This window comes from Phalacrocorax aristotelis, chromosome 8, assembly GCF_949628215.1.
Source record: "Phalacrocorax aristotelis chromosome 8, bGulAri2.1, whole genome shotgun sequence".
Classification (NCBI taxonomy): Eukaryota; Metazoa; Chordata; class Aves; order Suliformes; family Phalacrocoracidae; genus Phalacrocorax; species Phalacrocorax aristotelis.
Window position 1 is genome coordinate 34614777 of NC_134283.1, and position 27847 is coordinate 34642623.

The 27847-nt window shown below is 46.6% G+C and overlaps 1 protein-coding gene across 2 annotated transcripts in view; it reads right to left on the minus strand.

Moving 5' to 3' along the window:
- Nucleotides 1-279: 279 nt before the first annotated feature.
- Nucleotides 280-27847, minus strand: part of NEURL1B (neuralized E3 ubiquitin protein ligase 1B) — a 150562-nt gene continuing 122994 nt past the window's right edge. For both annotated transcript variants that reach the window (XM_075102422.1, XM_075102423.1), the window contains exons 2-5: nt 9654-10214; nt 6127-6834; nt 5015-5140; nt 280-4207 (exon numbers count right to left, since the gene is read on the minus strand). In XM_075102422.1, coding sequence (XP_074958523.1) covers nt 3963-4207; nt 5015-5140; nt 6127-6834; nt 9654-10214 — 1640 coding nt within the window. In that variant the 3' untranslated portion in view covers nt 280-3962. The remainder of the gene's footprint in view (nt 4208-5014; nt 5141-6126; nt 6835-9653; nt 10215-27847) is intronic.

Consider the following 27847-nt stretch of genomic DNA (forward strand, 5'->3'; position numbering starts at 1 on the left):
TCTGTAGCCCTAGAATAGATCCTGCTTTTACTGCAGTGGCTGGCCAAACTTTCAAGGGTTTGCAAGGTTAAATAAGCCAGGAATCCCCCTTGCCCAGCAAGGGACTGAGCAGCCACTGTGCAGTGACCTCCCAGGTGCAAAGCAAAGGTCACACAAGGTATTTAAAGTGCCTAACATTTGCTTTTTGAAGCAGAGGTGCCCTGCCTCTGTGTATTAGTATTGCCATGCTTTGGAATAAAGGATTTGCTCACCTTCCAAATGCTTTTAAACGTCCAGGAGCACTCTTTACAAGCCAAAGTTTTATTTGTTTCATAAACAAGTAAAATTATATTAATGTAAAACAGGTAAATGGACAAAAGTAAAACACACAGCACTGAACACAACGCTATAGCGCACTGACATGTAGAAGTGCAGTTCCCTCCCTCGTGCGATGCCCTCCCACCCAGGTCCCCAGAATGATTTCCTTGAAAAGCCTAATAGAGAGGTCCAAAATCTGATTCAGCTTAAACATGATGTACAGGTAACAGTATTGAATTATAAAGGTAACAATAACAGAGTAACTGTCTCAGAAAGGGGGAAGGTAAAAGAGTTCCCCCCAGCTCTTCTTTTTCTTTCTTTCTTCCTTTTTTTAATTTTTAAACAAATAGGTTGGGGGGAGGAATCCATGGAAATAAACACTTTTTCACTCCAAGATATATATATTAAAAAAAGCAGGGTTCTCAGTGAACACAAAATCTATAAAACTACCATTGATCTGTGTTGTTTTCTCCCCATTTTTTTTTCTTTTTAAAAGTTGCTTTAAAAAGGATAAAAAGTGCACAGACACCCTTATAAGGCACAAACAGATCTTCTGTACAAATCATATATCATTGGACTGTTTAAAAAAAATAGCAATACGAGTACTAACAAATCTGTAAGAGGCTACCTTTTCCTGGAAATCTTTTATAAGAGGCCTATTTTGGAAAATGTATGTCGCTTTCAGACAGTCAGGGAGACACATCCACTGTTCTCACTGCTCGCTGCATGGCCACACTCCGGACCCTGACTCCTGTCACTGCCCTGACTGAGGTGGCTCCCTTGCTGGCCCTGCTGGATGCCGCCCTTCTGGAAACTGGTCTCAGCTGCCACAGCAAGAAATTCAACCTGTGCAAGGCGTCCCGCACAGCTCATACACAGCCTGGGGTGGATTCAGTATTTCTCCTTGCTGGCTTAAAATAAAAAAAGAACTACACAAAAAAAAAAAACAACCAACTAACCCCAAAAACCCACCGCAGGTATGCAATTAGCCCCGCTCATTGAGGACCTGAGCTGTCAGCAAAGCAAATGGGCTCTGCTCTGCCCATGCATGTAACTGCGTGCAGCCACCAAAAGGAACTGGGCACCCTGAAACCAGGGCAGCAGCCTGGTTTTTGCTAGGCTGGTGTTTGCTAGCCCAGAGCTGATCCAAGCTAACATCACTCACTGTGGATTCAGACAACTTTCCTTGAATTCCTCATCATGCAAAGGCGTCCCACTGCAGCCCAATCACCAGGCAGGCACTAACGTGCTTGGCCTTTCGTACCATTCTCACATACTTCTCCATCATCATGCTTAGTGCTGTGCTCACTCAGCACAGCTGGACTGTGGTCTGCAAAGGCAGTATCTGTGGTCCCTGTGTGAAACGCAGCCTGGAGGTCTGAGCGAGGCTCCAGCTGATGGAAAGCTGCCCTCGCTGCTTCCTTTTGCAAAGGTGTAAGTGAACTCATGGCACAGTTGCAGTGCCAGTGGCTCTGCTAAGGGCTGAGCAAGTGCAGCAGCAGCACAGTCAGCGAGCTGTTTCCAAAAAGGGCTCTGCAAAGCCAGCAGGCTTTCGTGCCAGTGCAGCAGGGCAATGGGTGAGAGATCTCGCTCTACAGCAGCCTCTCATTTATACACAATTAAAATGTTAATTAGCTCTTGAAGGAAAAAAAATGTTTTCTTCATTCCCTGGGAGCTGGCAGCCACAGCCTGCTGCAGGAGGAGGATGACCTCCCCTGGGTGTGTGCTCTCTGATGGCAGAGTGGGGCTGGGACGGAGCTGTGTGCCAACTGGAAACCAAGCACAGCACCGCCAAACCACCACCCAGGCAGTGGTGCCACAAGAGGTGGCAGTGCACCCATGGCTACCAGCGCCTCGGAGGAGAGAGTGAGCGGGGAGGTGAGGCAACAGACACTGACAACGTCAGGCTGCCCCTCTGTGCCTGGAAGCCCTGAAATGTACAGGGGTTGCTATTCTTCTTGTTTGTTTTTGAACTAAAATGTGGTAGTTGGACCTTTCTGAAGAAAGCCATTCTCAGGCACTTAGTGGCACATGGTCACTGAGCTAGAATGACATCAGCCCCTCTCTCATGATCCCATTTGCACCCTCTCTCTTCCTGTTTACGAACCTGGACCAGCAGGAAGCCGGCCAGGCTCAGGCTGAAGGACTGGATAGGAGCCGTGTAAATGGGCAGAGGATGGTGAATGGAGGGCAGCTCCTGTGAGAGCAGCAGGGAGGAGGACACCAAGCTCCTTGCACCAGACCCAATGCTGCATGCTCAGATGCTGCCCAGCTCATCCAGGCGGCTGCTGCTTGTAGCTGTCTAATATCACAGCTAAAACCCATTTACCTTTCAAGTCCCAACATCTAATAATAGCCACAGAGCCTTTTTCTTTCCTCCTCCCAAGTAAAGCCAAGTGAAACAGATCCCTATTCATCTCCACAAGTTCTCATCTACTGTTGGGACCCAGTGTCCAAGCAGCTGTGCTGGGAAACCTGGAAAGGCAGGAGAAAAAGCAGATAAAATCAGCACATACACAGTCCCCAGAAAAAACGTGAGCCTGCTGGGACTGGGTCAGAAATGAATTTCTCACCCCAGGCTCCAAAGGGGCAGGAGGAAGGCTGAGCCCTGCTGCAGCACTGGCTGCAGGGGAAGGGCTAGGGGAGGAGAGCCAGGCAGGATGGTGTGAGGTGGCAGCTGTGCCACCTGTGAAGAGGAGCAGACCAAAATGCAGGTGTATGCCTGGAGGTGACAAACACCATAATTGCAGGTGGTGGTAGCCCCATGCTTTTTCTAAGCCAGGATTCCAGTGTGCCCATCCAAACGCCCCTTTCATCCACAGGCTGCAATTTATGGTTTCAGGAGCCAGACATACAGGCAGTGCCTGAACAGCCCACCAGTGCTGCAAACTGCTCCATCACCGCTGTTGCAGCAGTTGAGGTTGGCTGGTGCTCTCAGTGGGCTCGTGCTCCTCGCTGCTACCCTGTGGCTGCTCCCCAGGTCTCAGCCTCTCTGGGCTAAAGTCCCTGCTCTGCTACAGAAAGCAAAAGCTGCTTTATCTAAGTCCAGACCAGCTTCTCCACGTGCCCCAGAAGCCTGTTCACAGGGGTGAAACCCAAACAAGTGAGAATCTAGCTGTGGTGCTATTTTGGCTCTAGCTAGTTCCCTTTACACAGAGGAACGTGACATGTTCAGATCAGTTTTGTCCACTTTGAACCCTCCCACTGGGCCTTGTCCTAATTTTGTTCCACCACAGTGCAAGCACCCGGCAGCAGCCCAGAGCTGTTGGGGTTTCGGGGTTGGGAAGCCCAGTGGCACCCAGTACTGACCAAGTGGCAACCTCCCCTTCCCAATCTACAGCACAGCAAGCCTCCTCCAGAGGAGGAGGAAGGAAAAAAGAGCCTTTGCACGAGAAATTTCTCATTTGCAGCTGGGTCAGGTCCAGACTGCAGTTCCCTGGATTGCCCATGGGCACACAGCCTGGCTGGCATGGCAGCCGTGCCTTTGGGCCCCACATGATCCTCAGCTCAATTTTATCCCTGAATTGTGCCCTACCAGTCAAATAAGGAAACACAGATAACGAGCCACTTGATAACGACTGACCAGCACGATAACCCATAAGCAGGGACGGAAAGGCATGGTTACTGCTAGTGGCGTTCCCCCTTCCTACAGCCCGAGCCGGGCGCTAAGGGCGGTATATTTTAATAACATCTTTGATGACCCGTCGGCAGATTGGGCAGCAGGCATTGAGCTGCTTCTTCAGCTTAAGACCACAGGTGTTGCAGAGGCACATGTGTCCACAGGTGTAGATCACCGTGTCCACCTCGCTGTCAAAGCAGACAGTGCATTCCCCATTCTTGCTGCTTGAAGGCTCCGGAGGGGGAAAGACAGGAGAGATGGGGGGGCTCAGGGGAGAGCTGGGAGCAGTCACTGCAAAAGAGGAGGCAGGAATGCGATTACTTTGTCACCAGGATGGTGCAAACCTGACACTATACAACACACACACAAGTCGGTTTTTAAGGCTCTTCCTTCTTTAGTCATTACCTGGTTCATTTGTCCAAACAAACCCCAGCGTATTCAAACTGGTAGCATGGGTACAGCTTCAGGCAGAACCTGCCATCCCTTTCCTGCAGATGGGGCAAGCACAGCTCGCCTGTGCTTCCCCAAGCAGCGCTGTGATTTTGCACACCCATTTCATGGTGTGGGTGTGCAGAGCCCTGCTCTCCCTGAAGGAGCCGTGCTCCACGCAGAGTGCTTCTGTATCTCACCAGCCGTGCTGGGTGGATGCAGTACACGCTGGGGCAGTACTGGGCAGGCCCCTCAAGGCCGTCTGCCTGAGACCTAAACACCAGCACCTGAGCAGTGATGCAGGCATGCTTCTGTCAGTGGAGCCCTGGCAGTGCAGAAAACAGCGGTCTGGGTGGTATAAGACCCCCCCCAGACAGGATATTGCACCCCCCCGCTATTGTAGTGCTGCTGCTGCAGCAAGGGCAGCCGGACAGGGACCACTTTCATTAGACAGACCGACAAAGTGGGAAGCAACATGGCCCTTCTTCAGGCCATGAAAATCTTCTGACCGCTCTGTGTTTTCTTCCAATTGTTTCTGTTGGCCTCGCAGGAGATGAACATCTTCCCGCTAACCCTGCCCTGCTGTCTTGTGTAGCCCCACCTATCAGCCCAGATTTCTGTCGTGGCATCGCTGGCACGGCTGGGTGCTGAGGCCTAGGCTCTCCTTACCGAGCGATGACTCTGAAGCAGATGACGACCTGTTGACACTGAAGGCCATGTCCGAGTCGCTGTCATACTGCGAGCCGCCAGGGGATCCTGAGGGAGAGACGGTCACTGGGCTGGACTGCACAGTGCCTGCAAATACAGGAGAGAGCTGAGCCTGCCACAGGGCCAAAGGACACCCAAACCCCAGCTAAATGCCCCTCAGCCTGGTGAGTTGCTCCCACCCCAAGTGTGCAGGGTGCTTTAGGGCGAAGTCTGGCTGCTGAGTTAACCGCTGTCCCTTAGTAACAATACAGGTGCATGATTTTGGATGTGACCTCCAAGACCTGGACCTCACTATGCCACTGTACAAGTTCTGTTCGATGGTTCAGCTAAGTGAGCACCAGGTTATCTGACAGCCATCATTTGGGGTGTACAGTCACTTCCCCACGGTCCCAATCCCTCCAGCAGCAGCAGCCTCATTGTCTCACTGTCAGATTAGGGGCAGCTTGGAAAATGGTGTTGCTTTAAATGAGAAAAACCTGCTTTACAAAGGCACCAACATCTGCTTTTCTGACAGAATTCTTAACAAGAGGAATGGAGAAGCACTGTAACTGATCTCCAGCAATAGATCAAAAATGACATCTGATACCCGAACTGTGGCAGTGTTTGGGGAGCGATTACTGTCCATCAGCAACACGTGTGCTTAAACCAGAGCTGCGCTCACAAAAATCATTGCCCTTACCAAAGCATGTGTTTAATACCTGTTGGCTGGAATAGTGAGTGTATAAAGAATCCCTCTGAAATTCAGCTGTCGTGTCCCCCTCGCCTCCCGCCCCCCCGCCATCACCCCTGCCTCCCTACCTGTTGCTTATTTTATCTCTCAAGTTTCATCCTTTTCTGGGGGACTCACACAGGCTGCATACATCTGTGTGACAGCTACCATGTCTCACTCACTCTTGTTCGCAAGAGACCTTGTCTTGTTTGCAAACATAAGGTGAGATCAGGAGATGCTTCCTCACATTGGTGACCAACTGCTAAAGGCAACACTGCGAATGCAAACCTGTAGCTCCCATTATGGCCCAAGAAATGTCACCAGCCAGGTGCTCCCCATTATAATTTATTTTGTCTGCACTTACCCACTATTTTGAGCTGGTTGATTACACCGTGTATTGTAAAAAACACCCAGAGAGACTGTGAGGTGTCCACGCACATCAGCATTCCTCGGCTGGCTCCATTCACCCTGTGGTGCACCTCTCCGTTTGGCAAGACCACGAAACTGAGAATGTCGCCGCTGTTGAGGACCGGGAATGCTCGGTAAACCACCCAGTACTCCTTGCGGTCCAAGAGAAAGTCTGGATCTGCTGGGAGCTCATTTGTCCGTAAAGTACTCGGATCACAAGAAGTGATGCCAAATGAAAGGGCCCCATAGTATGGCAACCCCAGATGTCCTATTTCCACAAAGAGGCTTTCACTGATGTGCAAGGGCCGGTCAGAAAACACCAAAGTCCTATTGCTTTCTTGCCAGTTGGTGCATGCAACCATCCGGTCCTGAGAAAAGGTGATGTCAGGTCCATGGGTGGGGTGGAATCGTAGGTCTGTGTCCAGGAAGGCTGGGACTCCCTGGGCATGGTGCCGTCGGTTTGGGCAACAGGGGATGATATGGTTGTCTGTCGCGAGTCCTGGAACCCGACTTAGGTTTAGATTTGCAATTTTGGCCACCACTTGGTTATTTTCCAGTTCATTGTTATTGAAGTTGGCTGAATCATGGTTGCTCTGTGGAAGGCAAGTGCTCAGACGGGCAGTGCTGAGACGGGCAGTGGTCATGGTCTCCGCAAACATGCTATCTGTGAGATAAGCCCAGTGATAAGGGACATGAAAGTCAAGATACAATTACCTACTTTTATGGTTTCAATTGTAATTATTTCAGCCTACAGATTATCTGAGTTCTGTTCCTCTGAATGGAAAAACAGTGGAAAAATTAGCCAGAGGTCAACCACTAATGAAAGGCTAGTGGTGGAGAGTCTCATGTGGAGCAGGCAGAGAAATGGCTGCATCTTGGCACTGGCTGAGGAAAAACAAGTGTTATGAAGTACCCATGTAATCTGGGAGCCCCTTGCACTGGTGAACTGGGAAAAGCTGTAAACCAGTGTGGTCCTACAGTTTTCTCAGTAGAAGGGACTAATAGTTTGAGAGTGCTCTGTAAAAGAAGGAAATGTCTCAATACCTTATTGTCAAATGGTCTTGGCAAGCCAAATCTGCAACACAGTGATGGGCAAAGGAGCACAACCACAAATAGATATTCCTTTCACACTCCTTGTCATCGCCTTACAGCTGTGAGGTGCCTAGGCACAGGTGTGTCCAAGAGAGGTCATTTTACAAGAAGATTTCAAGCCTGGTATCTCAGGGGTGTTCACACTACTGCAGAGATTTTGAATTGAGAGCTTGTCACAAAAGCTACTTGCTGCAGGTGTTACAAAGATTTTTTTTTACGGTTAGAGAGTTATTTTCCTCCTTTCACAGCAAAGGGAAAGTCAGGATGCTGACTCTTAATTCATTGCCTAGATTTTCACCTCAGCCAGGCCAGGCCAGGGTGGGGATTTAAAGGTGTGCAGAGGTTCGGGAGCACCCTTCCTTCTACCTCCAGCACTGTCCAGGTGACTTGGACAATTCACGCCAAAGGTAAAGCATTAAACAACTGAGCAAAGTCAAAGCACATGGAAGTTAAGAGTGTGTGTGAATGAAGCAGACCCCTGGTCTTCCCAAAGATGGAGAGGGGAGAAGCATCCCAGCACCATCACTGCCTGCTCCTTGAAAGGGAAAATCACCAGGCTTTTGCCAAAGAAGGGAAAACACCCAAATTCACCCAGCAGCTGCAAAGCAGGGGCTGCCTTCGCTCAGAAGCCCATGCAGGAGAGGCCACCGGTGTAGGCTGATGGCTGGACCAGCTGCTTCTAGCAAGCATGGGGTATCTGGCAAGAAAAGCTCCCACAAAGGAGTAATACACATCCAAGCTTCATGATGCTGAAAGAAGCATTTTGTGCATCTCTATTTGAGCTATATTTCATAGCTTTCCCAACTTGCAAACCTTTGGGAGGAGGGGACAGAGCGACAAACATGTCCAATATGACGCCATCACATCTGTAGCAAAGAGGCTGGGCCCCCTGGTGCCCCAGATGGTTGAGCATCGCCCTCATTCCTGGAGTACCTTGTGGGGATTGGTATTTTGATTTAAAAAAAAAAATCAGAATACAGGTGCCCCCAGGCCAAGTATTCCACTCCGCACACTTGGATGCCATGTGCAGGACTGGGGGCCAGAAATAAGCTGCATTTAATTTTTCTAATTCTAATCTAATGAAGAAGGAGGACTGCTCTGGTGAAGCAGCTGCACTGGCCAATACAGCAAATGTTCCTTCACCTCCGTGATGAGCACCAGAGGCTTGGAGTGTGTCACAATTGCAATTACAGGATAAGCTACTGGTGAGGTTTAATTACACATTTGAGGTAGAGGAGGCAGGGCAAAGTGTTGTTTATGTGTAACCTTCTTGGCTGGAAAATAATTGGTACCATTCAGAAGAATATGTGATGGAGCTGCCGGCCCACTGACTAACCATTTCACAGCTTATCACTGGTGTCTGTTCAGTGTGAGGATGAAGGCACCATCCCCTCGAGCAGGTGCAGCTTAGCTTGGCTGTTAAAACTAAATCAGCTTCTAGGAGCCTCTGGGAAAGGGCAACACTCTCATATTTTAAAAGGATTTCCTGTGCTGTACACCAGTTTAAAACACTCCATGTAACACTGAATCCATCTGAAATTTCAATGCCATAAAAGTCATGAAAGGAAAGCAATTCCATGGCAATCAGCTCAGTTCATTAATGGGAACAAATTAATCCCCTCTTGTAGGCCTCCCCAAGGATGATGCTTGTACATGAGCCAGGCACCACCTGAATGCAATGATCTGCTTAGGGGTGAGAGACGATGTGGCATGCGGTGGAAAGGATCCCGAAGCACTCAGGACATCATACTACATTTTCTCATCACTCTTCAGCTGGTGGGCTGTATCCTGTGCTGCAGCTGCTGCTTTGCAGACATACAGTGATGCCCATGTTTAAGGGAAGGATAAATGGGGATATACCTGCAAACACAGCTTGTTAAACTGCCAGTCTAAGTGGGGACCAAGGTCAAGAGTTGAGAGAGGGGCTGGGGAAGGGTGCCAGGAAACTCTTGAGGAATGGGTCATAGTTTTCCAGTGGACTGGCAGTAACTGGTATCTGGGAAAGAAGAGGGGAAGCCAGAGCCAGTCACCTTTGTCTCCTCAGTCCCTGTGACCTCGCACCATGTTTTTCCACACCATAGCAGCACATTTAGCTCAGAAAAAGCTGGGTAAAGTTACATGTAAAAATTTCCATCTAGCCCTTCACATGGCTACTATAGTGCACAGCCTTAGGACTTTCCATCACTGACATCTCTGAAATACATTGCTTTCTGGATCCCCGCTGCTGGCAAAAGAGAAATGCTTAATTTGAAGTTACCAAGAGTAAATTAGTGTTCTTAAGTGTCCCATGGAAATGATCAACCAGATAGATCACACATCTTTTCTCCATGATCATGCTTTTGTGGAAAGAGCAAACAGAACAACAAGCCTTGGGACAAAATACACACTTACCTAGTATTTGCACTTCATATGTAATTCCATAGACGTCTATGAGTGCCCAGAGAGGACTGGAAACTTTAATACCACAGTGAAACAATACTGGCTCCTCGTCATTAATACTGTAGAAGACTCTCCCATGACGGTCAACCCAGAAGGCCAAGATATTGTCTCTCACAGCAAACCTCTCTGGCAAAGCTTTGGCCCAGTATCCAGGTCGGGTCACTAGGTCCGGACAGGCGTACTTTGGTATTTCGTCAGAGCTCATCTGCGATGGGTCGTGAATGGTGAAGCCGAAGCGTAGGGCCCCACTCCAGCCATGATGCACAGCCACCAGCTTCAGCCTGACTTTCTCATAGAGGTGGATGGGCCGGTTGGTGAAGGTGACCCCATTGCAGAAACTGTTCCTCCGCGTGGCCTTGCGGGAGTGAGCGTCCAGACGCACGTTCTTGCCTTTAGCTTGGGAGTGGAAACGCAGCGGCTCCACAATAGCAAGGACCGAGCGTCTCTCATGGCTGCTGTTGGGCAAACTGTAATAGGGGCGGCTGGAGACGGAGCGCGCCTGGTGGCTTGTGTCTGCAAAAGGTGAAACCAGCAGCTCAGTCAGCAGTGCTTGACCTGAGCCATGTGTTAGCTCAGCCCGGGGAACTGCAACTGGCTTGTCACATGTGATTTGCATTACTTGCTGGGAACAGCACTATTTTATCTTAAAACGCTGTGCTTGGCCACAGTCTGCTCTTTGTTGCACCAATTTAGCCCTCAGCTTTTTACAAATATAAGGCACATGTGGCTCTTGGGGCAAAGGTTAGGCAGCTTCCCTTCTATGCCCTGCAAAGCTGGATGAAAATTAACATCCTTTTATTCCCATCAGATGCATCCTATTGTACTTGGAAAGCCCTAACACTTGTGGCTGTGGCTCTGAGTTTCCTATTTACAAGGCATGTGCTGTAAAATCACCAGCTGGTGGCCAGAGTCACACCACCTCTGAGAATCACGGCTGGTAGGATCAGAGGTGCTCAAAAGGACCATGGATGTAGGATACTGATTTTTTGGGGACATAGAGCTATTGGTTTCTCTGTCCTTTAATTTTGTAATGATGAACAGGAGCTTTTGAACAACAGAAATAAACCAGGACATTTAGCAGCTGGAGCACTACTGCATCACCAGACTGCTCTTCCAAAACTTTCAGCCCAGCCCCAGGTTCAGATATCAGATGCAACTGGCACATTAAGGAACATTTCTTCCTGCAAAGCCTCGCCTTTACACAGAATCTCCCATTTGAGCTTAAAGCACTTTATAAATGATGATTGTTTTCAGCTTCACAGCACCACAGATGGCACAGAAATCCTGCCATCCTCATTTTACAGATGGGAAAAGGAGAATTTATGGGTGAGATCTTGCCACATTTAAAGTCAATAGAAATTTCGAGACCAATTTCAAGAAAAGCAGATTTAAGGCCTAAAGTGAAGTTCATACAAGCGTGAAGCAGAGACGAAAAAAGCCCAACTTTCAATCTTAAGCCTTAGTTGTAAGCTCCCTGAGGTGGAGACAATCTCTTTTGCATATCCCTGAACACACTGGGTCTTGCTCCAGGATCGGGGATCCCACAACCACAACCACAGTGTACACGCACTTTGATCTCCCAGTTTCCCACCCACCCCATCTCTCCTCCTCCTTGCTCCTGGCTTTCTATATTTTAAAGCAAAAATGGAAGGCATCCTGTGTGTTCGAAGTCATCCTGTTAAATATAAAACTGCATCACATGTACCATTTATTTTGAAACATTCACCACATTTGAAGCTTTAGAAGCCGCCTGCCTGGCCCTTCCTTCAAGCTGCTTCCTCCCTCTGTGTAACCCCTGGCTCTGCTTCGTGACAAGGAAAGGATTTTCTGACGCTTCCCTCTTTCGGAGTGAAACACCAGAAGACGCTAGGAGCTCAGCTGGGAAAGCTGGCTGGAGAGCTACAGTTGTGACACCTTTTTTGAGGGCAAAACTGTACCAGGTAGGGCAGCAAGAGGCTGGGACTTGCAGTTGTGTCTGAACTAAGAGAGGCTCTAAGCAACGGCTGCTTTTGAAAATGCATGAGAAGTGGGATCGCAGGCAAGGTGTAAACACAGGATTAGCCCTTGAAATCAGGCATCTGCAACAGGAGTCAAAGAGCTACAAAGGCAAAAAGCTCCTGTTCTCATCAAGAAAAAGGTCAATCCTAAATCACGACAGGCAAATGCAGTGGCTAAATAAAAGGTCTTTTGTATCTCTTTATTCATACTGAACGTGACAATTGCTGCATACCACAAGGTAATGGTTAATCCTGTCATGCACTACTGTAAATAAATGCATCCTTGAGCTTACACTAGTGGGGGGTTTGCCATTTCCATGCCAGGGCCACTAAGGCAGAGTGCAGGGGGAAATGGGGAGTAGAGAAGCCCCCTGGGTATTAAATCCCCTCAGGGTGGTCCCCCTGACTGGAACAGCACCTCCCCTTGCAGCAGTGCCACAGGCCAGGCTTCCCCCTGGGCTCTCCCTGCGTCTGTGGGGTCAGCTCCAGGCAAACTCACAAGAGGTATGGGTATTTCTTTTGGGTGTTTACAGAAGAAATCTCATTTCTTGCCTCCCGAAGAGCTAAAACAGAGAAGATGGCTGCTCTCAGCACAGACCCACCCGCAGCTCATGTGGGTGCTGCTCCCTGTGCCTGCAAATGTTCCTGACAAATGATGCTGCTGCATAGGAAATACGGTTTGGGGTTTTCTTAGTGGAGTCACATGGTGGCATGAACCCAGCCAGCACGTAGCACTGGGCAAGTGACCCTGAGCAGCAACGGATGAATCCTCTCCCAGCCACACTTTCTCACACTGGCTCGCCATTTTTCACCTGGATTCACAGACCCTTTTTACAGTTCAGCTGAGACAGGCGTTAAGTAAAGCCATCGGTGGGTGCTGCCAGGACAGCCTCTGAGGGGCTCCTGCAGGACCCGCTGGGTTCAGCGCTGCTCTTTCACATCACACCCCACCTTGCTGGGCAACAGCCTCCCCGTGTAGAGAAATCCTTGGTTTATGATGTATTGAGCTGCGTTTTTTCTGAAATGGTTAAAAATAACTCCCCTGTGAAAGTGAGTGCCCTGGCCTCAATGTCCCCATGTTGGCCAGGAGGAGGAAGGAGGGAAGAGAGCTTTTGTTCCCCTGTCCTCTCCACTAGCACAAGAATCCCCTGCCTTCCACCTGCTGTACAGCACCAACCTTCCTCCCACATCGACCTGCCCAGGAAAAGACACACAAAAAGACCAGGCGTCGCAGGAGGCGATGCCCTCTGACACGGCTCCCAGGCAGGTACTCCTCACACCACTTTCATAATGTGCAGAGGACCGATGTAGGAGTGACAGCAACAGCAGCACGATGGACGGAAGAGCGATGACGTGGGCACCCACTTCAAACACAGCTTTGGGTCCACCCTGCCAGAGAGGAACTTGGGGCCAGGGTTTGGCTGGGTTTTGTTTTGTTTTGTTTTGTTTTTTAAATAGGAAAGCATATTGTGGCTAAACAATAGGAAAATCTCCAGAAGGAAATGAATGGATAATTTATTTATAATGCTGCTCCCCCTCGCATGAGCACCTGCTGGTTGCCACCAAGAATAAAGCCTGATATAACCCAGGGCAGGGGAGGTAGAGCTTTCCCACTGAAACATGCCTGAAGCTGAACTTGGGCACGTGCTTTACTCATTATGTACTGAAGGGGACCAAGCAAGCTCAACAGGATGTTTGTGCCTTTGAATTGCCCTAATTTGCGGCTTGGCTTCCATAGTTTAGATCACATTTCAGTCCCTCTGCTATTTCTCCAAACCCTTCCCTCTCCTGTCTGTGCTTTCCTACCCAAAAGCCTGTCAGTGGGATAATGACAGCCAAGCTCATGGCAGAAATGCCACCCTACCCAAGGGTGCCTGATGCCGTGACAGGCAGCTAAGAGCTACGCCAACTCTTTTTTTCAGCTATGAGATTCCTACAATGCTTTCAGCAAGTATTTTCTTCTCTTTATGCCTCACTTCCCTGTCTAACAAAGAGTAATAGTATTCCTCCACCTCGCAGGAAGCTAAAAGGATTAAAAAATGTAAGGTTCTCAAATACTTCAATCCCTGAGCCCTGTAAGCACATCAGCAGGCTGGCTAGATCATCAAATGGGACAAGAACCCATCGGGTCCCCCGGGCAATATTTTGTAGTCTCATCCAGCATTTTGCTTCTTTTCATTGTGGAGTGTCTATTTTTCATCCCTATTCTCACCAACTGCAAACATGATGCTCGCAGCATGAGTCCCTCAAATGCATGAGTGGGGCTTCAGCAAATACGATGTAAGCCAGGAAAATGGAAGGAAAAGCTGAACTGAAGGATTAAGACCAGCGTAGGGCTCCTCACTGAAACGTGCAAAAGAAACCCTGGCTGGAATGCAGCATTTCCATCCATATGGGCTGAACTGAAATAGATTTGGGTAATGGGGACCCAGGCTCTCAACTGCAAGTAGCTATCACACATCTGAAGCTTCACCTGCTTTCCAAAAGGCCAGCACATTTATTTCTTAGGTTATGCTGACCTTTGGAGAGGTATTTTAACAACCATGCACTTTGCATTTCAAAAAGGTACAGCAGGCAGACTCTGGACAAATTCCACATATTTATCATGGTTTCAGTTCTAAAAATAAACATTTTTTTTCACCCATTTGTTCACAGCATCAGGTTTGCTATGGCACTGTAATCCCACTGACAGCACCAGACAAAATACAGAAGAAGAGCTCTCACCAAGGCTGCTGCTCTCCAGGGCGTGGGACAGAGGAGGCTGCTTAGCTGAGGAGTTAACCTTAAGCCAGACTGATCCTGTCTTCACTTGCCCTGACAAACCAGGCAGGAATAATACCATAGAAAGCCCTAAAATGAGGGAGAAGTGAATAACTTTCAAGGAGACCAGAGCTACAGCAGAGAGCTATGATTAGGGCAGCCTAATAGTTGGAGGACGAAGAGGGCACTGCCTTCCCGATGCACCATGGTAAATTATTAACCTGTATTAACTCTACAACTAGTGTATCAAAAGACATTCCCTGGCTCCCACATCACTTTCCTGAGGACCCCCTCCAAGTAAATCCATGACAAAAGATGTGCAGGAGCACAAGGCAAGCAAATTATGGGGCAGCCAGTGCCAAACAGGGATGCATACTGGATAAAGCAAGGATGTCAAGAGAACAGAAATTACTGGAACCACTACCCTGTGGGTGAATAGCTCACAGGAGATACTGAGGAGATGCTCATCAGCATGCAGCTGGAGTGTGGTCTCCCGCGTTGTGCAGAGAAAAGGCTGAAAGGTAGCAGCGTGCAGCCTGAAATCTATCCACTAGTGCTCACTACACAGGCCAAAGGGAATCCACCTAACATGCCCATGTCTTATCTTTATGGCCACTGCTTTATCAGTAACATTAGAACTTTTTCCTATTACAGGAGATGACAGTTAGGCACTGCTGCTGCAACAACCCTGTTGAACATTAAACAAAGCATCTGGGGGGGGGTGGGTAGGTGGCTTTTGCTTTGAAACAGGAAAATCCCAACAGGTGGGGACAAATGTGGTCAAGTTTACTGCATGATTGCAAGCTCACAGAAACAGTCCTCAGCGACTGAAAGCCAATCACAGTGCAGTCCTGTAAAAGCATGGTCCTTGCCATGCTCATACCACTGCATCTTTACTGCTGGGCACAATGCAGCTGCCTGCGGGCGTGCGGGCTGGAGCCTTGCCGGAGGCTGGAAGAAGTGGGCTAGACTGCTACTGCAGATAACAAACATTAACAGTAACATGAAACAGGATTCTGCTCCAACATGATCTTATCTTCTGAGAACAAGAGATAAAAATCTGTTCACATATAAATTTAGTGAGCTGCCTGGACTTTTTTTTTTTGTTTAAATACAGAAAATGTGTCTGAGAGCTCTGCAGGGAGCATTGGTGTCACCGATTCCACGTCCATCAGTGTGAATTTGTAAAGTTAGGCTACCAAATCCGCTATAAGGCTGCTACTACAAAAGATTGGCCTCATTTCTGAATGTCCTGCTGGCTTAAACCCCGGAAAACTCAACTTGACAATTAATAAATATCCCCTATTTAAATTCCTGTGGTTTGCATGACCAGTTGAGAGCCCGCTTTGATTTAAAGGTCTCCCTGCCCAGTCTTCTACCCTGAGACAAATTTACAGGGAGTTAAAAAACCCCTCGTGGTTCTTTTCCAATAGAGTGATACAGAAATTGAGGTATTAAGGGGAAACTGAAGAGCCTGTAGTGAACTGCACTAAATGTGACACTTTTGAAGAGACTAATTTTTTCATTAAAAGGTGTGTTGTGGCACTGAGGTAACTCTCGATGCAAATATCTAATGGACACATAACATTTTTTAATGCTAAACAGTCCAGAAAAATCCCTGGCAGAGAACAGGGACTGACTTTAATTTGAAAAATCAAGTCGTGCCTGTCTCCACAAGGATTTTCAAGTGAGAAAACCCTCTTGCATCTGCGCCTAATGCTTGAAACCAAACATTTTATGGGGGGTTTTAAAAAAAAAAAGCTAAAATCCATTGTTTTCTTGGCAGAGGCTATTGATACATTTATTCTGGTCTTCTAGGCATTCTCCCATGAAAGCAGAGAGGTATTTGCCAAAACATTAGGCAAAATCCTTTTGTTCTGATCCTTTTTCTCAAACCAGCAAACACAGGCAATTCCAGCAGGACCTTGCAGTATTTTCCAGGCTGCTCCATCCCACCATGTCCTCAGAAAACGAGCTCCTGCATCCTTACTCCTTTCAAATTAAGCCCTTTCCAATTAAGCCCTTTCCTTGCAGCAGAGAGCTCATACAAACCCAAAGTTCAATGACATAATTTAAAAGAACGGTTTGCCTTGACAGGAAAGCCAGCACCAGGGCTTAGCTCTCCTGGTTAACCAACCATCACATCATGATACCAGCATCAGAGCCAAAAGACGGCAAGTGCAGTTGAGTCTCCAAGATCCACCAGCTGCCTCGAAGCAGAAAATAAACCATGACAGAAGGCCTGTTCCAAGGATGAAAAGTGCTGATAGCAAATCTTCCATGACCTAAAATGATCACAGAGCCCCAGGGAATGGGGAGAGCCAGCACTCTCCCAGATCAGGCAGGATTACTCTCCCAAGCCATTTCCAGACCTTCTGCTTGACTTTACTTTTTGGTGGTAAAGGAAATCAAACATGACCTTGATGGTGTGGCGTTTTCAGAGGAAAGTGAGGAGCCCTGAGCTAAATCAATATGGTCTTGTGGATCAGGCTATAGAAGCAGGGTCTGCTACCAAAAAATCTACTGCTGGGTCTGCAAGTATAGGTAAGTCCACCTGTGCTCACCTCCATCTCCCTATTCCCCCCTCTCTCTCCTGCTTTGCCTCTCTCTTGTGCATGCATGAATTTTGCCACAAAGTTGGCCCCATCTTTATTACAGGTTTTTAGTTCTCCTGCATAAAAATAGCACTAAGAATACACGGAAGCCAGCGATTAAGCACGGGAAAAAATCTCCTCTCCCCCATATTATTAGTGAAACTGGGTCAATGAGTCTGCAACTCTAGTAACAAATTCTTAGACTTGGTTAATGAGAGACAGAGCAGGAGCAAGCGGGAGAGGGATGGAGAAAAAGCAGGGTTCATGCCATAATCCCTGCTTAAGTCCTTTGGTGCGAGTGATGAAAGCAGCTGCATGATAGATGAGGAGCCTTGGAAATGGCACAGTTTATTGTAATCTGTTAGATCGCCTCAACACCCAAGTCCACTGGCTCGTGTCAGTCAGAAGGCTATGCTCACAAGCCAAATAGTTTGAAAGATGTCAGGGATTTGAAAGTCAAAAAATATGGGATGCAAAACTAGATTAAACTTTTGGTTACTGGCTAAAGTAAAAGCATCTTGTTAAAAATAATCAGTCAGCCACTCTTACTATAGCTCCTATCAGGAATTTTTGAACTATGTTCTCACTAATATGCTGCATATGCAACATGTATGATTTCGTATACCAGGAAAGCAAACTGGTGCCTCTTACTTGATGTATTATATTTTTGCTAAATTGTTACCTTCTTTAGAAAGTTACACTTAGCTTGGGCAGAGCAGAGGGCTGCTCAGCTCACTATCTTCCATCTGTTTAAGCAACAACACAAATGGTTTCTGAGGCCTGCTAGGTTGGGAGACTAAATATTTTCCAAATCTAAATGCTCAGCTTGTCAGTGATTAAAATATGTATTTTTGTGATGTATTATTTTCATTATTTTCTAGAAACAGACAATAAAATGCACTATAAAGCAGAGAGCACTAAAAGATGTAACACTTCAGGCTGGGAAGACTGGTCTGGTGGAATGAACTCAGCTGGAGACCCAAAGATGGGAGGAGAGGAGCAGAGGTGTGGATGAAAAACCTCATGTTCTCTGGGGCAGTTGGGTTCTGCTTTGATTTTACTAACTAGAATACAAAAATACAGAAAACATACAGAAATGGGGTCCCAATTCCATGAATTTACAATGCTAAACTGTTTTTTTTTTCAATGGTTGTTACTTTGGGCAGGTCTGAAGCCCACTCCCACCTTCTGGTGCATCAGTTGTGTTAAATCAAGTGCATTGTGCTCACTGCAAGTTAAACCCAGCTTAGAAGGCCAACAGCCAAGGATCCCATTTCAACAGTAGTTTTGCTCTTACGCCAAGCACCATCTTCCTTGTGCATTCCCTTTTTCCACAGCCTGACTTGAGGACAGTCCCATGGTATGCGTGTCAGGGCGTCTTTTTCTCTAATGACTACAGTCATTAGAGGAGAAGGACTTTGTCTTCAGTGGTTTCAGTGCTCTCCAGCATGACTCAGACATGGACTTTCATGGTATCAAGACAGACACAGAGATATTCTTAATTTATTTGTGCCTCTGGGGTCTGTCTCAGAGATCCCTTCTCCTTTGTCCCTGCTCCAGGCCAGCAGCATTCACTGCTGAAGCAGAGGCTGCAGGCACAGCCTAAGAGCAACCCAACAGACACCAAAACCCTGCTGTATTAGTAAGTGCTGCTGGTCCCTCAAGGCTTGAGGCCACCACGTGGCTTACACTTAGAGGCAGGGAGGGACCCCCTTGTCACATCTGCAGGAGACCAATCATATGTTCCTGATTAGTCAAACTGCACAGAAAAGATCCTAGTTAATTTCACAGATTTAAAAAATTAATCTGGGTTTGTCTCCTTGCCCCCAATTCCTTTCCATTTATTAATTCTTCACTTCCAAGACAACTTTTCCCCCACAGAGAGTATAAACAGCTCAGAACTGTTTTTCAGAGCAATGCTTTATGTTTAAAAAGCATCATTCTGAAGTGCTGTTTTCCTTTTCCAATCATGACTGCGATTCGTTGAAGATTTACAAGAATATGTGAGTGGCATAATCACTGACATTGAAATGGTCCATGCCCTCACTCTCTCACCACCAGAGGACCACGTAACAGCCATTAATGCAAAGAGACTCCCTGTTTCCATTGAACCTCTTTTCTTCAGACCAGCTGTACCAAGTCATCTGCACTGGGGATTTCTAAATAGTGACCATGTCATTCCAATGTTAATGGCTTTTAATGAAATCAGAAAATGAAATGCATTCCCTTTTAATATCCTCAGAGCAGCAATTTTATTCCATCCCATGGTTTCAATATAGGGCTTATGGAAAGAGTGCTGGAGCTTGGCACATCCTTCCCATTTGCCGTCAATGTGTTGCTTTCAGTACAGACAGGAACAAAAGGAGGGAAAGAATTTTGTTGTCTCCCTGATGCAGGAAACCCACCCATCCCCTACAGACCGGCAGCATCACAGCACTGCACCAGGACGGCAGCTTGTGAAACAGGGAGAAAAAAGGATTTGAAAAGTAATCGTGGTAATTTAGCCTGGCTTTCAATGTATTGTTGTCTGAAAACACCCTAAAAGCCAGTGTTTACATTGTCTTCATCCCTCTGGATTTGGACTGTATACAATTTACACTCACGCCCTTCCCACCTCCAAAAACCATGTTTGGAAAAAAGCCGGTACGTAAGATGTGCTGTCAGAGCCCTCCCCGGGTCTGCGCATGTACCATACCTACCACGCTACAGCTGAGCTGCGCCGTGGGTGACTCAGGTAGGGTATGTGATGTTTGAGCCAAGACATGTTACAAGCTGAGCATGTTTTCCACACTCAGTAAAAACACAAGAAAACCTTCTCGTAAGCACAGGAATTGTCCAGTGACAGGGCTACAGAGGAATAAAAAGAGCAGATGAAGGGCAAGAGCAGCACTCAGAGTGATGCTACAGGGGCAGAAAGAAGAGCCTGGCCATTAATTTCCGCCTTCAACCTTTTCCAAGAAAACCTTATGGTAAAAGGAACAAACCTGCTATTTTCCTTTGCCTCAAATTTGTTACAGAAGCCTCTTTCGTCTTTATCTCCTCTCTTCATAGTGGTTCTAAGAGTCTTTTTTTAAATCTCCTAATTACAACTTCTCTATGCTTAAAGGACAGGAAAGAATTCTCTTTAAAAGAAAAAATGGTGGAGCTATTTCAGTACAAACAGGGATGGATAACCAGAGAGCCATTAGACTTAATGGTGGCATCCATACAGGGCTTTTGATCTGTCCTAAGGGAGCCGCAAAACCACAGGAAAAGGGGAAAAAAGGCCTCTAGGAAGACGTTCTTTCCAGCAAGCCCTGTTCCCAACATGGTGCAGCATTTTTAAATGTTGTCCACAGTTCCTTTTATATTTACACACAGTTTAAACAGCGATCTGGCAGCAAGAGGGGAAAATGCTTTGGGAGGAACGCATGGCTGAGGAAGCTAAATAAAGAAGTGGCCAGGTCTTCAATCATCCTATATTTTATATATACAAAGGCTATGATTCCACTAAGCTTTTCCGAAACAATATGTAAAGAATCCAAAACAGGGCAAAGGGATAGGAATAACTGGTTATAATTAAATCAGTGGGATAAAAGCACAGCTTTCCCACTCTGCCAGGCTAGTTTCCCTGGAGGCATCACACAGCACAAAGGGATTTGTTGTAGTGGGAACTCCAGTGGGTTATAGGTAACTGCACAGGGGCTGAGTCCTGTCTGCACTGGGTGGGCTGCTGCCCGCAGCCAACACTCTCCCAGCAGGGAGATTTTAAATAATTTTAATACTGGCTAAACTCTCATTCCAAGTGATCTGAAGGGCTGGTGACTTCACTCAACTCATGTACAGTCCAACCTGTACAATAATATCACATATTTTGTTGGCCATTTTTGTTAATGTTCAGACAAATAGGCTATAGCTTTTTCTAAATACAGTACATCTTCAGAAATAAAGCCAAAAATCTTTAAAAGAAAACAAAAGAAAGAAAGAAAGAAGAAAAAAGAAGAGGGGAGTTCTTTGCTGCTCCAGAAACAGAGGAAAATGTTCCACTAAAAAAAGGTGCATCCTTTTTTCCTTGGTTGAATTTCTTTTTTAAATGCGTAGTTTTCTGCTAAGCTTTGAAGCCAGTCTGAGAAACAGGTGGTTGTGCAACACTTGGCTGCTGCATGGCTGAGCTGTGAGATCCTTTTTCATGATATTTACAGGAATTAATAAGAGGAAACAAGAGCCACTTCAAGATATTAAACTGTCCAAACAGAAGAAAATACAGTCATATCATTACTGGACACACAATGACCTCAGCCCCTTTCTTCACCTCAAATATCTTCAATTATTTCAACACAAAAAGGATTTGAGCAAGAAAGGTTTATTTTTAAGCCCCCATGTCAATCTTCTTAATGCCAGTGGGATTTGATCCCAGCACACTTAAGTCAACATCAACAATTTTCTCACTTTACTCTCCCTTTGTGGTACCACAGCCAAGAGATGATAAAGGCAGTTGAACCAAAGAAATCTGGAGATGAGAGACAATTCCTTGCATTGCTGAAGATAAATGTCAGCTTTTTTGGCCAGAAAAAGGAAGGAATTTCAGATTTTCAAATTCTATAGGATTTCAAAATTCCAGAGGTAGGAATTGCTCCCAAGAGGTGAAGCGAATGTGTGACTTATACAGCAAATAAACGGCACCGCTACCTCAACAATGATTGCCTGTGGATGCCTGCCTGCTAGGGGAGGTCCAGGCAATATAAAGTACAGGGTTTCATCATATTTTCCCACCTTTTAAGGTGGAGCTTAGACCATCGTTCAGCAAAGCACACTTGCTTGGTCAATGCCTTTAAAACAGTTTACCACGGAGCTGCAAGCTGTTGTTATTTTTATAGCTGTCTCCCATTTTTTTTTCTTCATAGATCATTTACACCTTTAAAACCCCACTTGTATGGTCAAACAGCACACTCCTTAGTAACAATGGAATTGGAAATCTTAGATATCCCACATGAAACAATATAAACAGCTGTCTAAAGCCTCCCATTTCCACCCAGATGGTTCTTGTTTCAATTAACTGAACCAAACTTTAATTCAGAGTCACCCCACTGGCCTTGTTTGGATTTACTTGGAAAAACACACCTATAAATCACATATGAAAAACTGTGGAGAGGAAGAATTTGTATCTCTTTGGGTGGTTCTTAAGGTTCTGCTTTTTTTTTCTTTGGTAGAACAAAATTTTATTACCAGACAAAAAATATACATGTTGGCATTTCGGCCTAGAGCTCTAGTGGTTCTGGTCACAGTAAAACACAGGCAGTGGCATGACTACACACTGTCCCTCTCATCTTTGAAATAGACGGCACAAAGTGTCTCCCATGCTGCATGTGCCACTCACATCATCTCCCAGGGACTTCTGAGCTGGAAACATGCTGAAAAGGGGATGCCAAATGTAAGAAAGGCTGAAGTCATCGAAACAGACCCACACAGGGGCTTTCCCGTAGGCCCAAATCCACCTGGCAGTGGGTCTTACAGGTGCCACTGCTCACAAAGTGCCTTTTTGAAATACCAAACCTGAGCAGTCCCTTGAAGAGCTGCAGGAAAGCCCTCTCCTAAGCAACTCATTCATTGCAGCAATCTGCTGCTGGCAGAAGGGGAGAGGCTCGGCTTCCCCAAAACCTCCCTGCATCCCACAGAAAGCCACATTTGCCCCAGGCATGCTCCTGTCCACTCAACCCCTTGTGTGCCAGCACATCGAAGAATTGGCCTCAGCTGAAGCGAATTGCACTCAAGATGTCTAAAAATAATGCTGAAAATCATCTATGGAGGACTTCCATTACTGACATGCTGCATGTGACACAGCAAGGTGTACATGCACTTTGGTACGTGTCTGAGCTTCTCCTGATGGACAGGCAGACCAGAGCACCCACCAAAGACAAACTCATCACCCTTTGCTGGAGAAACCAGCCTGCTTGCAAGAGCTGCTTGTGACAGATACTAGGAGGGAAAGGGGCCAGGAAGCAGCACATCCTGTCCTCAGCATCACCCTGGGATACACACCACGCCCAAACTCCTGCCCTGACCTAGCCCTCCTTACACCCTCCATTTTCATACATTTGTGCATGCTGTTATGCTTAAAGCCACTGGTTCCCAGTGAGAAAGCCCCATCATTAGCACCACAGCATTTTTTGGCAGACAGAGCCTGGGACATGGGACCAGCAAACCAGCTGTCCATCGACAGTCCCAGGGCAAGCAGGTGCCTGCCTGACTGCAGCAAATTTGGGGATGCTTTCCAGCTCAGCTTCCTATGCACACAGCTCGGTGAGACAGCAGCATGTGCTCCTGTACCCCTTTAGGTTTTTCTAGGGCACCCTGGTCGAGTAGGATCAATAGCAGAAATGTTTCATACCATTGCTAAACCACCAGGAGCCCTCACCTGCACACAAGCAGTGCCATATGGTCATGTATTAACAGCATATAAAAGCTCTCTGACTGCAATGCTTCCTTTGCTCGCAGAACACAAGATGCTGCAAAACGCCGTCTTATTAGTTTGAGGTGGCACCTAATCAGGAGGATCTGCTGGTGGGGCAGTACCAGCAGATCTTCCCTAGAGCAGATCCAGCCAAGCCATGAACCTCTCCAAGCCAGCACTGGGAGCCTCCCCTGGCACAGGAACCATATTGCTCAAGTACTGTGCAAGGCATAGGTCTCTGTGCCTAAATTCCCTGCCCACTGATATGTCTTTCCCATCTGCCTCACACTGATGCCTCATTTCTCATAGCACTGACTGCTGAATTTGAATTTTCTTCTGCAGCTCCCTGTCCTGTGACAGCAGGGCAGGCCCATGGCGTTTCGAACAGGGAGGTTTCTTCCTCCTCTTTATTGGACTTAAATGTCCCCATCAGGCAAAGCCCAGGTGCAGCACATGCACCCAGGGTTGCACGGGGCCACTAGGAGGATGGAACTCAGCTGGTATGTCTGCCCCAATCATACCCCACCACCATAGTCCTGGGGTTGCTCCCCGATGTGGGTCACAGGCAGTGCTGTCTCTACGCCCCTAACACGCCCTTTGCCACCTACCATGCCTTGCCTGAACACCTCTTCGGGGACACGGTCACTTCCCCAGAGAAAAAGCATTTCAGGTCCAAAATGCACATGCCCTCCAAGGCAGCAGAGTGGTGAGCTATACGGCAGCATCACTCACTTCAGCTACTCTTCCATTGCCACAGAGACAAGTCACAACTAGTGCTCCCTGCACTGCTGTTAGCCCTGGGGAAAAAGATTATGAAAAAGTCAGGGAAAGCTTTGGAAGAGCATTGACTTGGTAGGGCTGAGACCTGAGGTATTGAGTCTGTGGTGATGAATGACTGCTGGAGATGCACCACAGCAACCACTCAGTGACGCGCTGGCTCAGTACAGGAATATAAGCACAGAAAGGTCCTCAGCACTGACCTACCTAACATTTCTGACCATCACCGTTAGTCCATTGGAAAGGAGGAAAAAGGGACTGCTCGATGCAGGGCTGTGTTCAAGATACAAGAGGCAGGAAGCAAATCAGAAGGGAAAACTATGGTTGAAATCCAGAGGCACACAAGGAAAGCTTCTCCATCTTTCTGGGAGTGTCTCATGAGGTTATACTGTTAATCTCATCTCCAAGGAAAATCTGAGCGACTAGCTAAGGGCTGCTTGACGTGGTTTGGTGACTGATTCTACTGCCGTGCCCATAGATTTCAGTATTTACAGGAGTGCAGTTTTTTTGCATGGGTGTATAAACATTTACTAAATAGGAATGCATACAAAAAGATGGTTTGAAAATAGTTTGGTGTAAAATGAGAAGCAGTTTTGACCTCTCTGGGAGGAATGTACCTCTGCCCTCTGCTTAGAGATGGTCAGCGAATGCTTGAAGAGGGTGGGAGAAATAGTAAACATGCTCAGGGAGCTGGGAAGCAAGTTTTTGTTTTGCTTCTAAAACTAGCTTTTAATATTTCTAAGAGCAAGAGGCATTTCAAAAGAAACATGATCCCTCAAAACTCAATTTTGAAAAAGGGCTAATTTTAATAAAAATAAATTTTAAAGGAGAAAAATGTGACCGCTTCTATTACGTGATAAACTCCAGCTGTTCCACGTGGGGCTGGCATTTCAGGGAGAAAAGGCTTCACAAAGCACGTTGCTAACTAAGCCTCACAGTGTCTTTGTGAAGCAGATGAGCCAGCCGCAGAGCCAGGAACTCCGAGCCGCAGGGGACCCCCACCCCAGGCTCCCCACCCTGGCACCCACAGAATGGAAATAATCAGCACTGCTATTAGGAAGTGCTGAAAACCATCACTGTTCGTGTCTGAGGGAGGAAAGGACTGTTTTAACCAATTCATTAATTATGAATATTAAACAAATCAAGTTTTGAAGTTTATTTCGTAACAACTCAAACTTCCGCTATTTTTTCTGCTCGGTAAAAACATACCCTTCAGACAGCATATGTCAATCTCACTATTATGTAGTTGAATATAGGAGAAAAAGATTTATTCTCTCTCACCTGCAAAAAGCTACCTGTACTTTGCAATTATTTGCCTTGATAAATTTAATTTACTTGAGTTTTCCCATCTAGATTTGGCTGGTCAAGTTAAGCCATAAAGATTATTCATGGAAAAGCAACCACAGTTGGTTACTAGGATACAAAAAAATCACTTACTGTGTTCCTCCAATGAATAATCCCAGCAGAACATACAAAAATTCAATAAAATATGAATTTCTCTTTCTCTCTTACATAAACATTGGGGTTGCAGAAGTACTTCTTGGAACCCTTTAAAATAAATTAATACCTTAATTACTATGCAATAGCAAAACAAACAGATGGGATAGCCAAGTCTTGCAGGTGAGCTGCATCCTTTGTCTAGACATGAAAGTTATTTTGGAAAAAAGGCAGGGTGCAAATGGACAGCAGATTCATTATTGCCAGTATCTATGCGCAGACACTGGTATTTGGCATGCTCACATGCTTTTTCAAAGCAGATAACGTAAGCAGTAGACTAAGAAGGCATTCTTATTTCAGAAAAAATCTCTCTTCCTGCACAATTCCATGTATACAAAAGGTCTTACATAAAAGCACATGTTGCCAGCTCTCTGAACCTACAAGGTGACGCGAGAGATAAGTTTTCCTACGTAGGGAGGCAGCTGCCAAGCCAGTCCATATGAGGCCAGCATACACAGCGCAGCACAACTGCTGCTGATGATGGGCAAAACAAACTGCCATCAGACTAAGTCTGCCCTGAGCCACTCAGACATTTTTGGAAACTACACCCAGACTCTGAAGATTGATTTTAGATACTTAACAGCATTTGGTCTTTTTTTGTGTGTGTGCCTGTGTGGTTGTACCTTGCGTTGTCTTTTCCTAGCCCTCATAATATTCCCTAATAACAGCAATCCCCAGGCATGACTCAGTACCGACTGTTCAAGGCTGTGGTATTTAAAGACATGCTATAGCATCTGTTGGCTAAGATCAGTTTTTATAAACTTTAACTGAGATGGATTTCCTTGAAATTCTGACTTGTGAAGCATCTGTCCTTCTCACCCTCTCCCTTTGATCACATCAGCAGCACAAGCAGTGCTGTTCAGCTGCTGGCAAATCACCCAGTAATTGCTATTTAAGACTCACAAATCAGATGCCAGTGTGAAGATCTGCCTTGTACTCTTCAGAGGACGTCTCTTTTCCAGGAGAGATCAACCAAGATGCCTGGCATACTGAAATATCTGCAAGCCTTATTCCACGCAAGTGCAGGGAAGCTCTGCTGGCATCAAGCTTTCACTCCCTGCACACATGGTCTCGATGTTCAACTTTTATTTTTCAGCCCTCTCTGCTGACAAGGCTCTCGTGAAGACCCCATGTGTGTCCCTACATCCCTGCAGGCTCATCCCCAGCCTGTCCTGCGCAGGGCTCCATTCACCAGCCAGCCTCAGAGCCCAAAGGGGCACCATGCTCCAGAGCAAATCCAATGCTGATCGACAGATAAAAGTTGGGCCACTTAAACAATCTTTCTATTGTGTAGTTTGTCCCCATGAACCACCATATGAAAGTTATCTCTGTTTTATAAGCCAGCACCATGGCCACTGCACAATACACAGCTAATGCTCTTTATCACTATAAGTGAAGCAATATCCAGTTCGTAAATTATTTCAGTTTTCGTACTTAGAAACCCTTTTATTTTGCAGGACAAAGTAATCAAGAGTTTGACAGCATCCCAAGGAAAGCACTGCCACAGAGCAGACCCTTAAAGAGGCAGTTCCTGGGAACTTCTTTTCAGCAGGAGCCTGCAGGAATTACCTAGCCCACCTTCACTCTCTGATGGGGCTGGCTCTGCCAATGCCATTCCCAGCTGCTGAATAACAAACTTGTTCTTTAAGACCTCCAGTGATATAGATATTCCATTTGACTGTACTCTACCAAGGCTTTGGTATTAACCTGCCTGGCTGCCTTCTGGAGAGCATATGTTCAGTAGTCCTGGTCCTGCCTCCTCCCAAAAATCCAGTAATTCACTGCAGCCTCTTAGCTGGTCTGCTTAGCAGCAATTTTGCCCACCATCAAGACACTAGACCAGACAGATCTCAAGCACCAAGTGTTTTCTGTTACCAAAAAAAAAAGCTCTATCCAACCGTGTCAAGTTCAAGACCCTAAGAAATAGCACTTTCCCCTCATTAGGACTTATGCTTTCTACCTTAGCATCACACCGAGGAGATAACTTTTGAACTCCACTCTGTAAATTACAGAACATGTTAAGCTGAGAAGCTGGTGCCCCAATGAGACCAAAACAGATAACAGGCTGAGAAAAGCTATTGCCACAGTGCT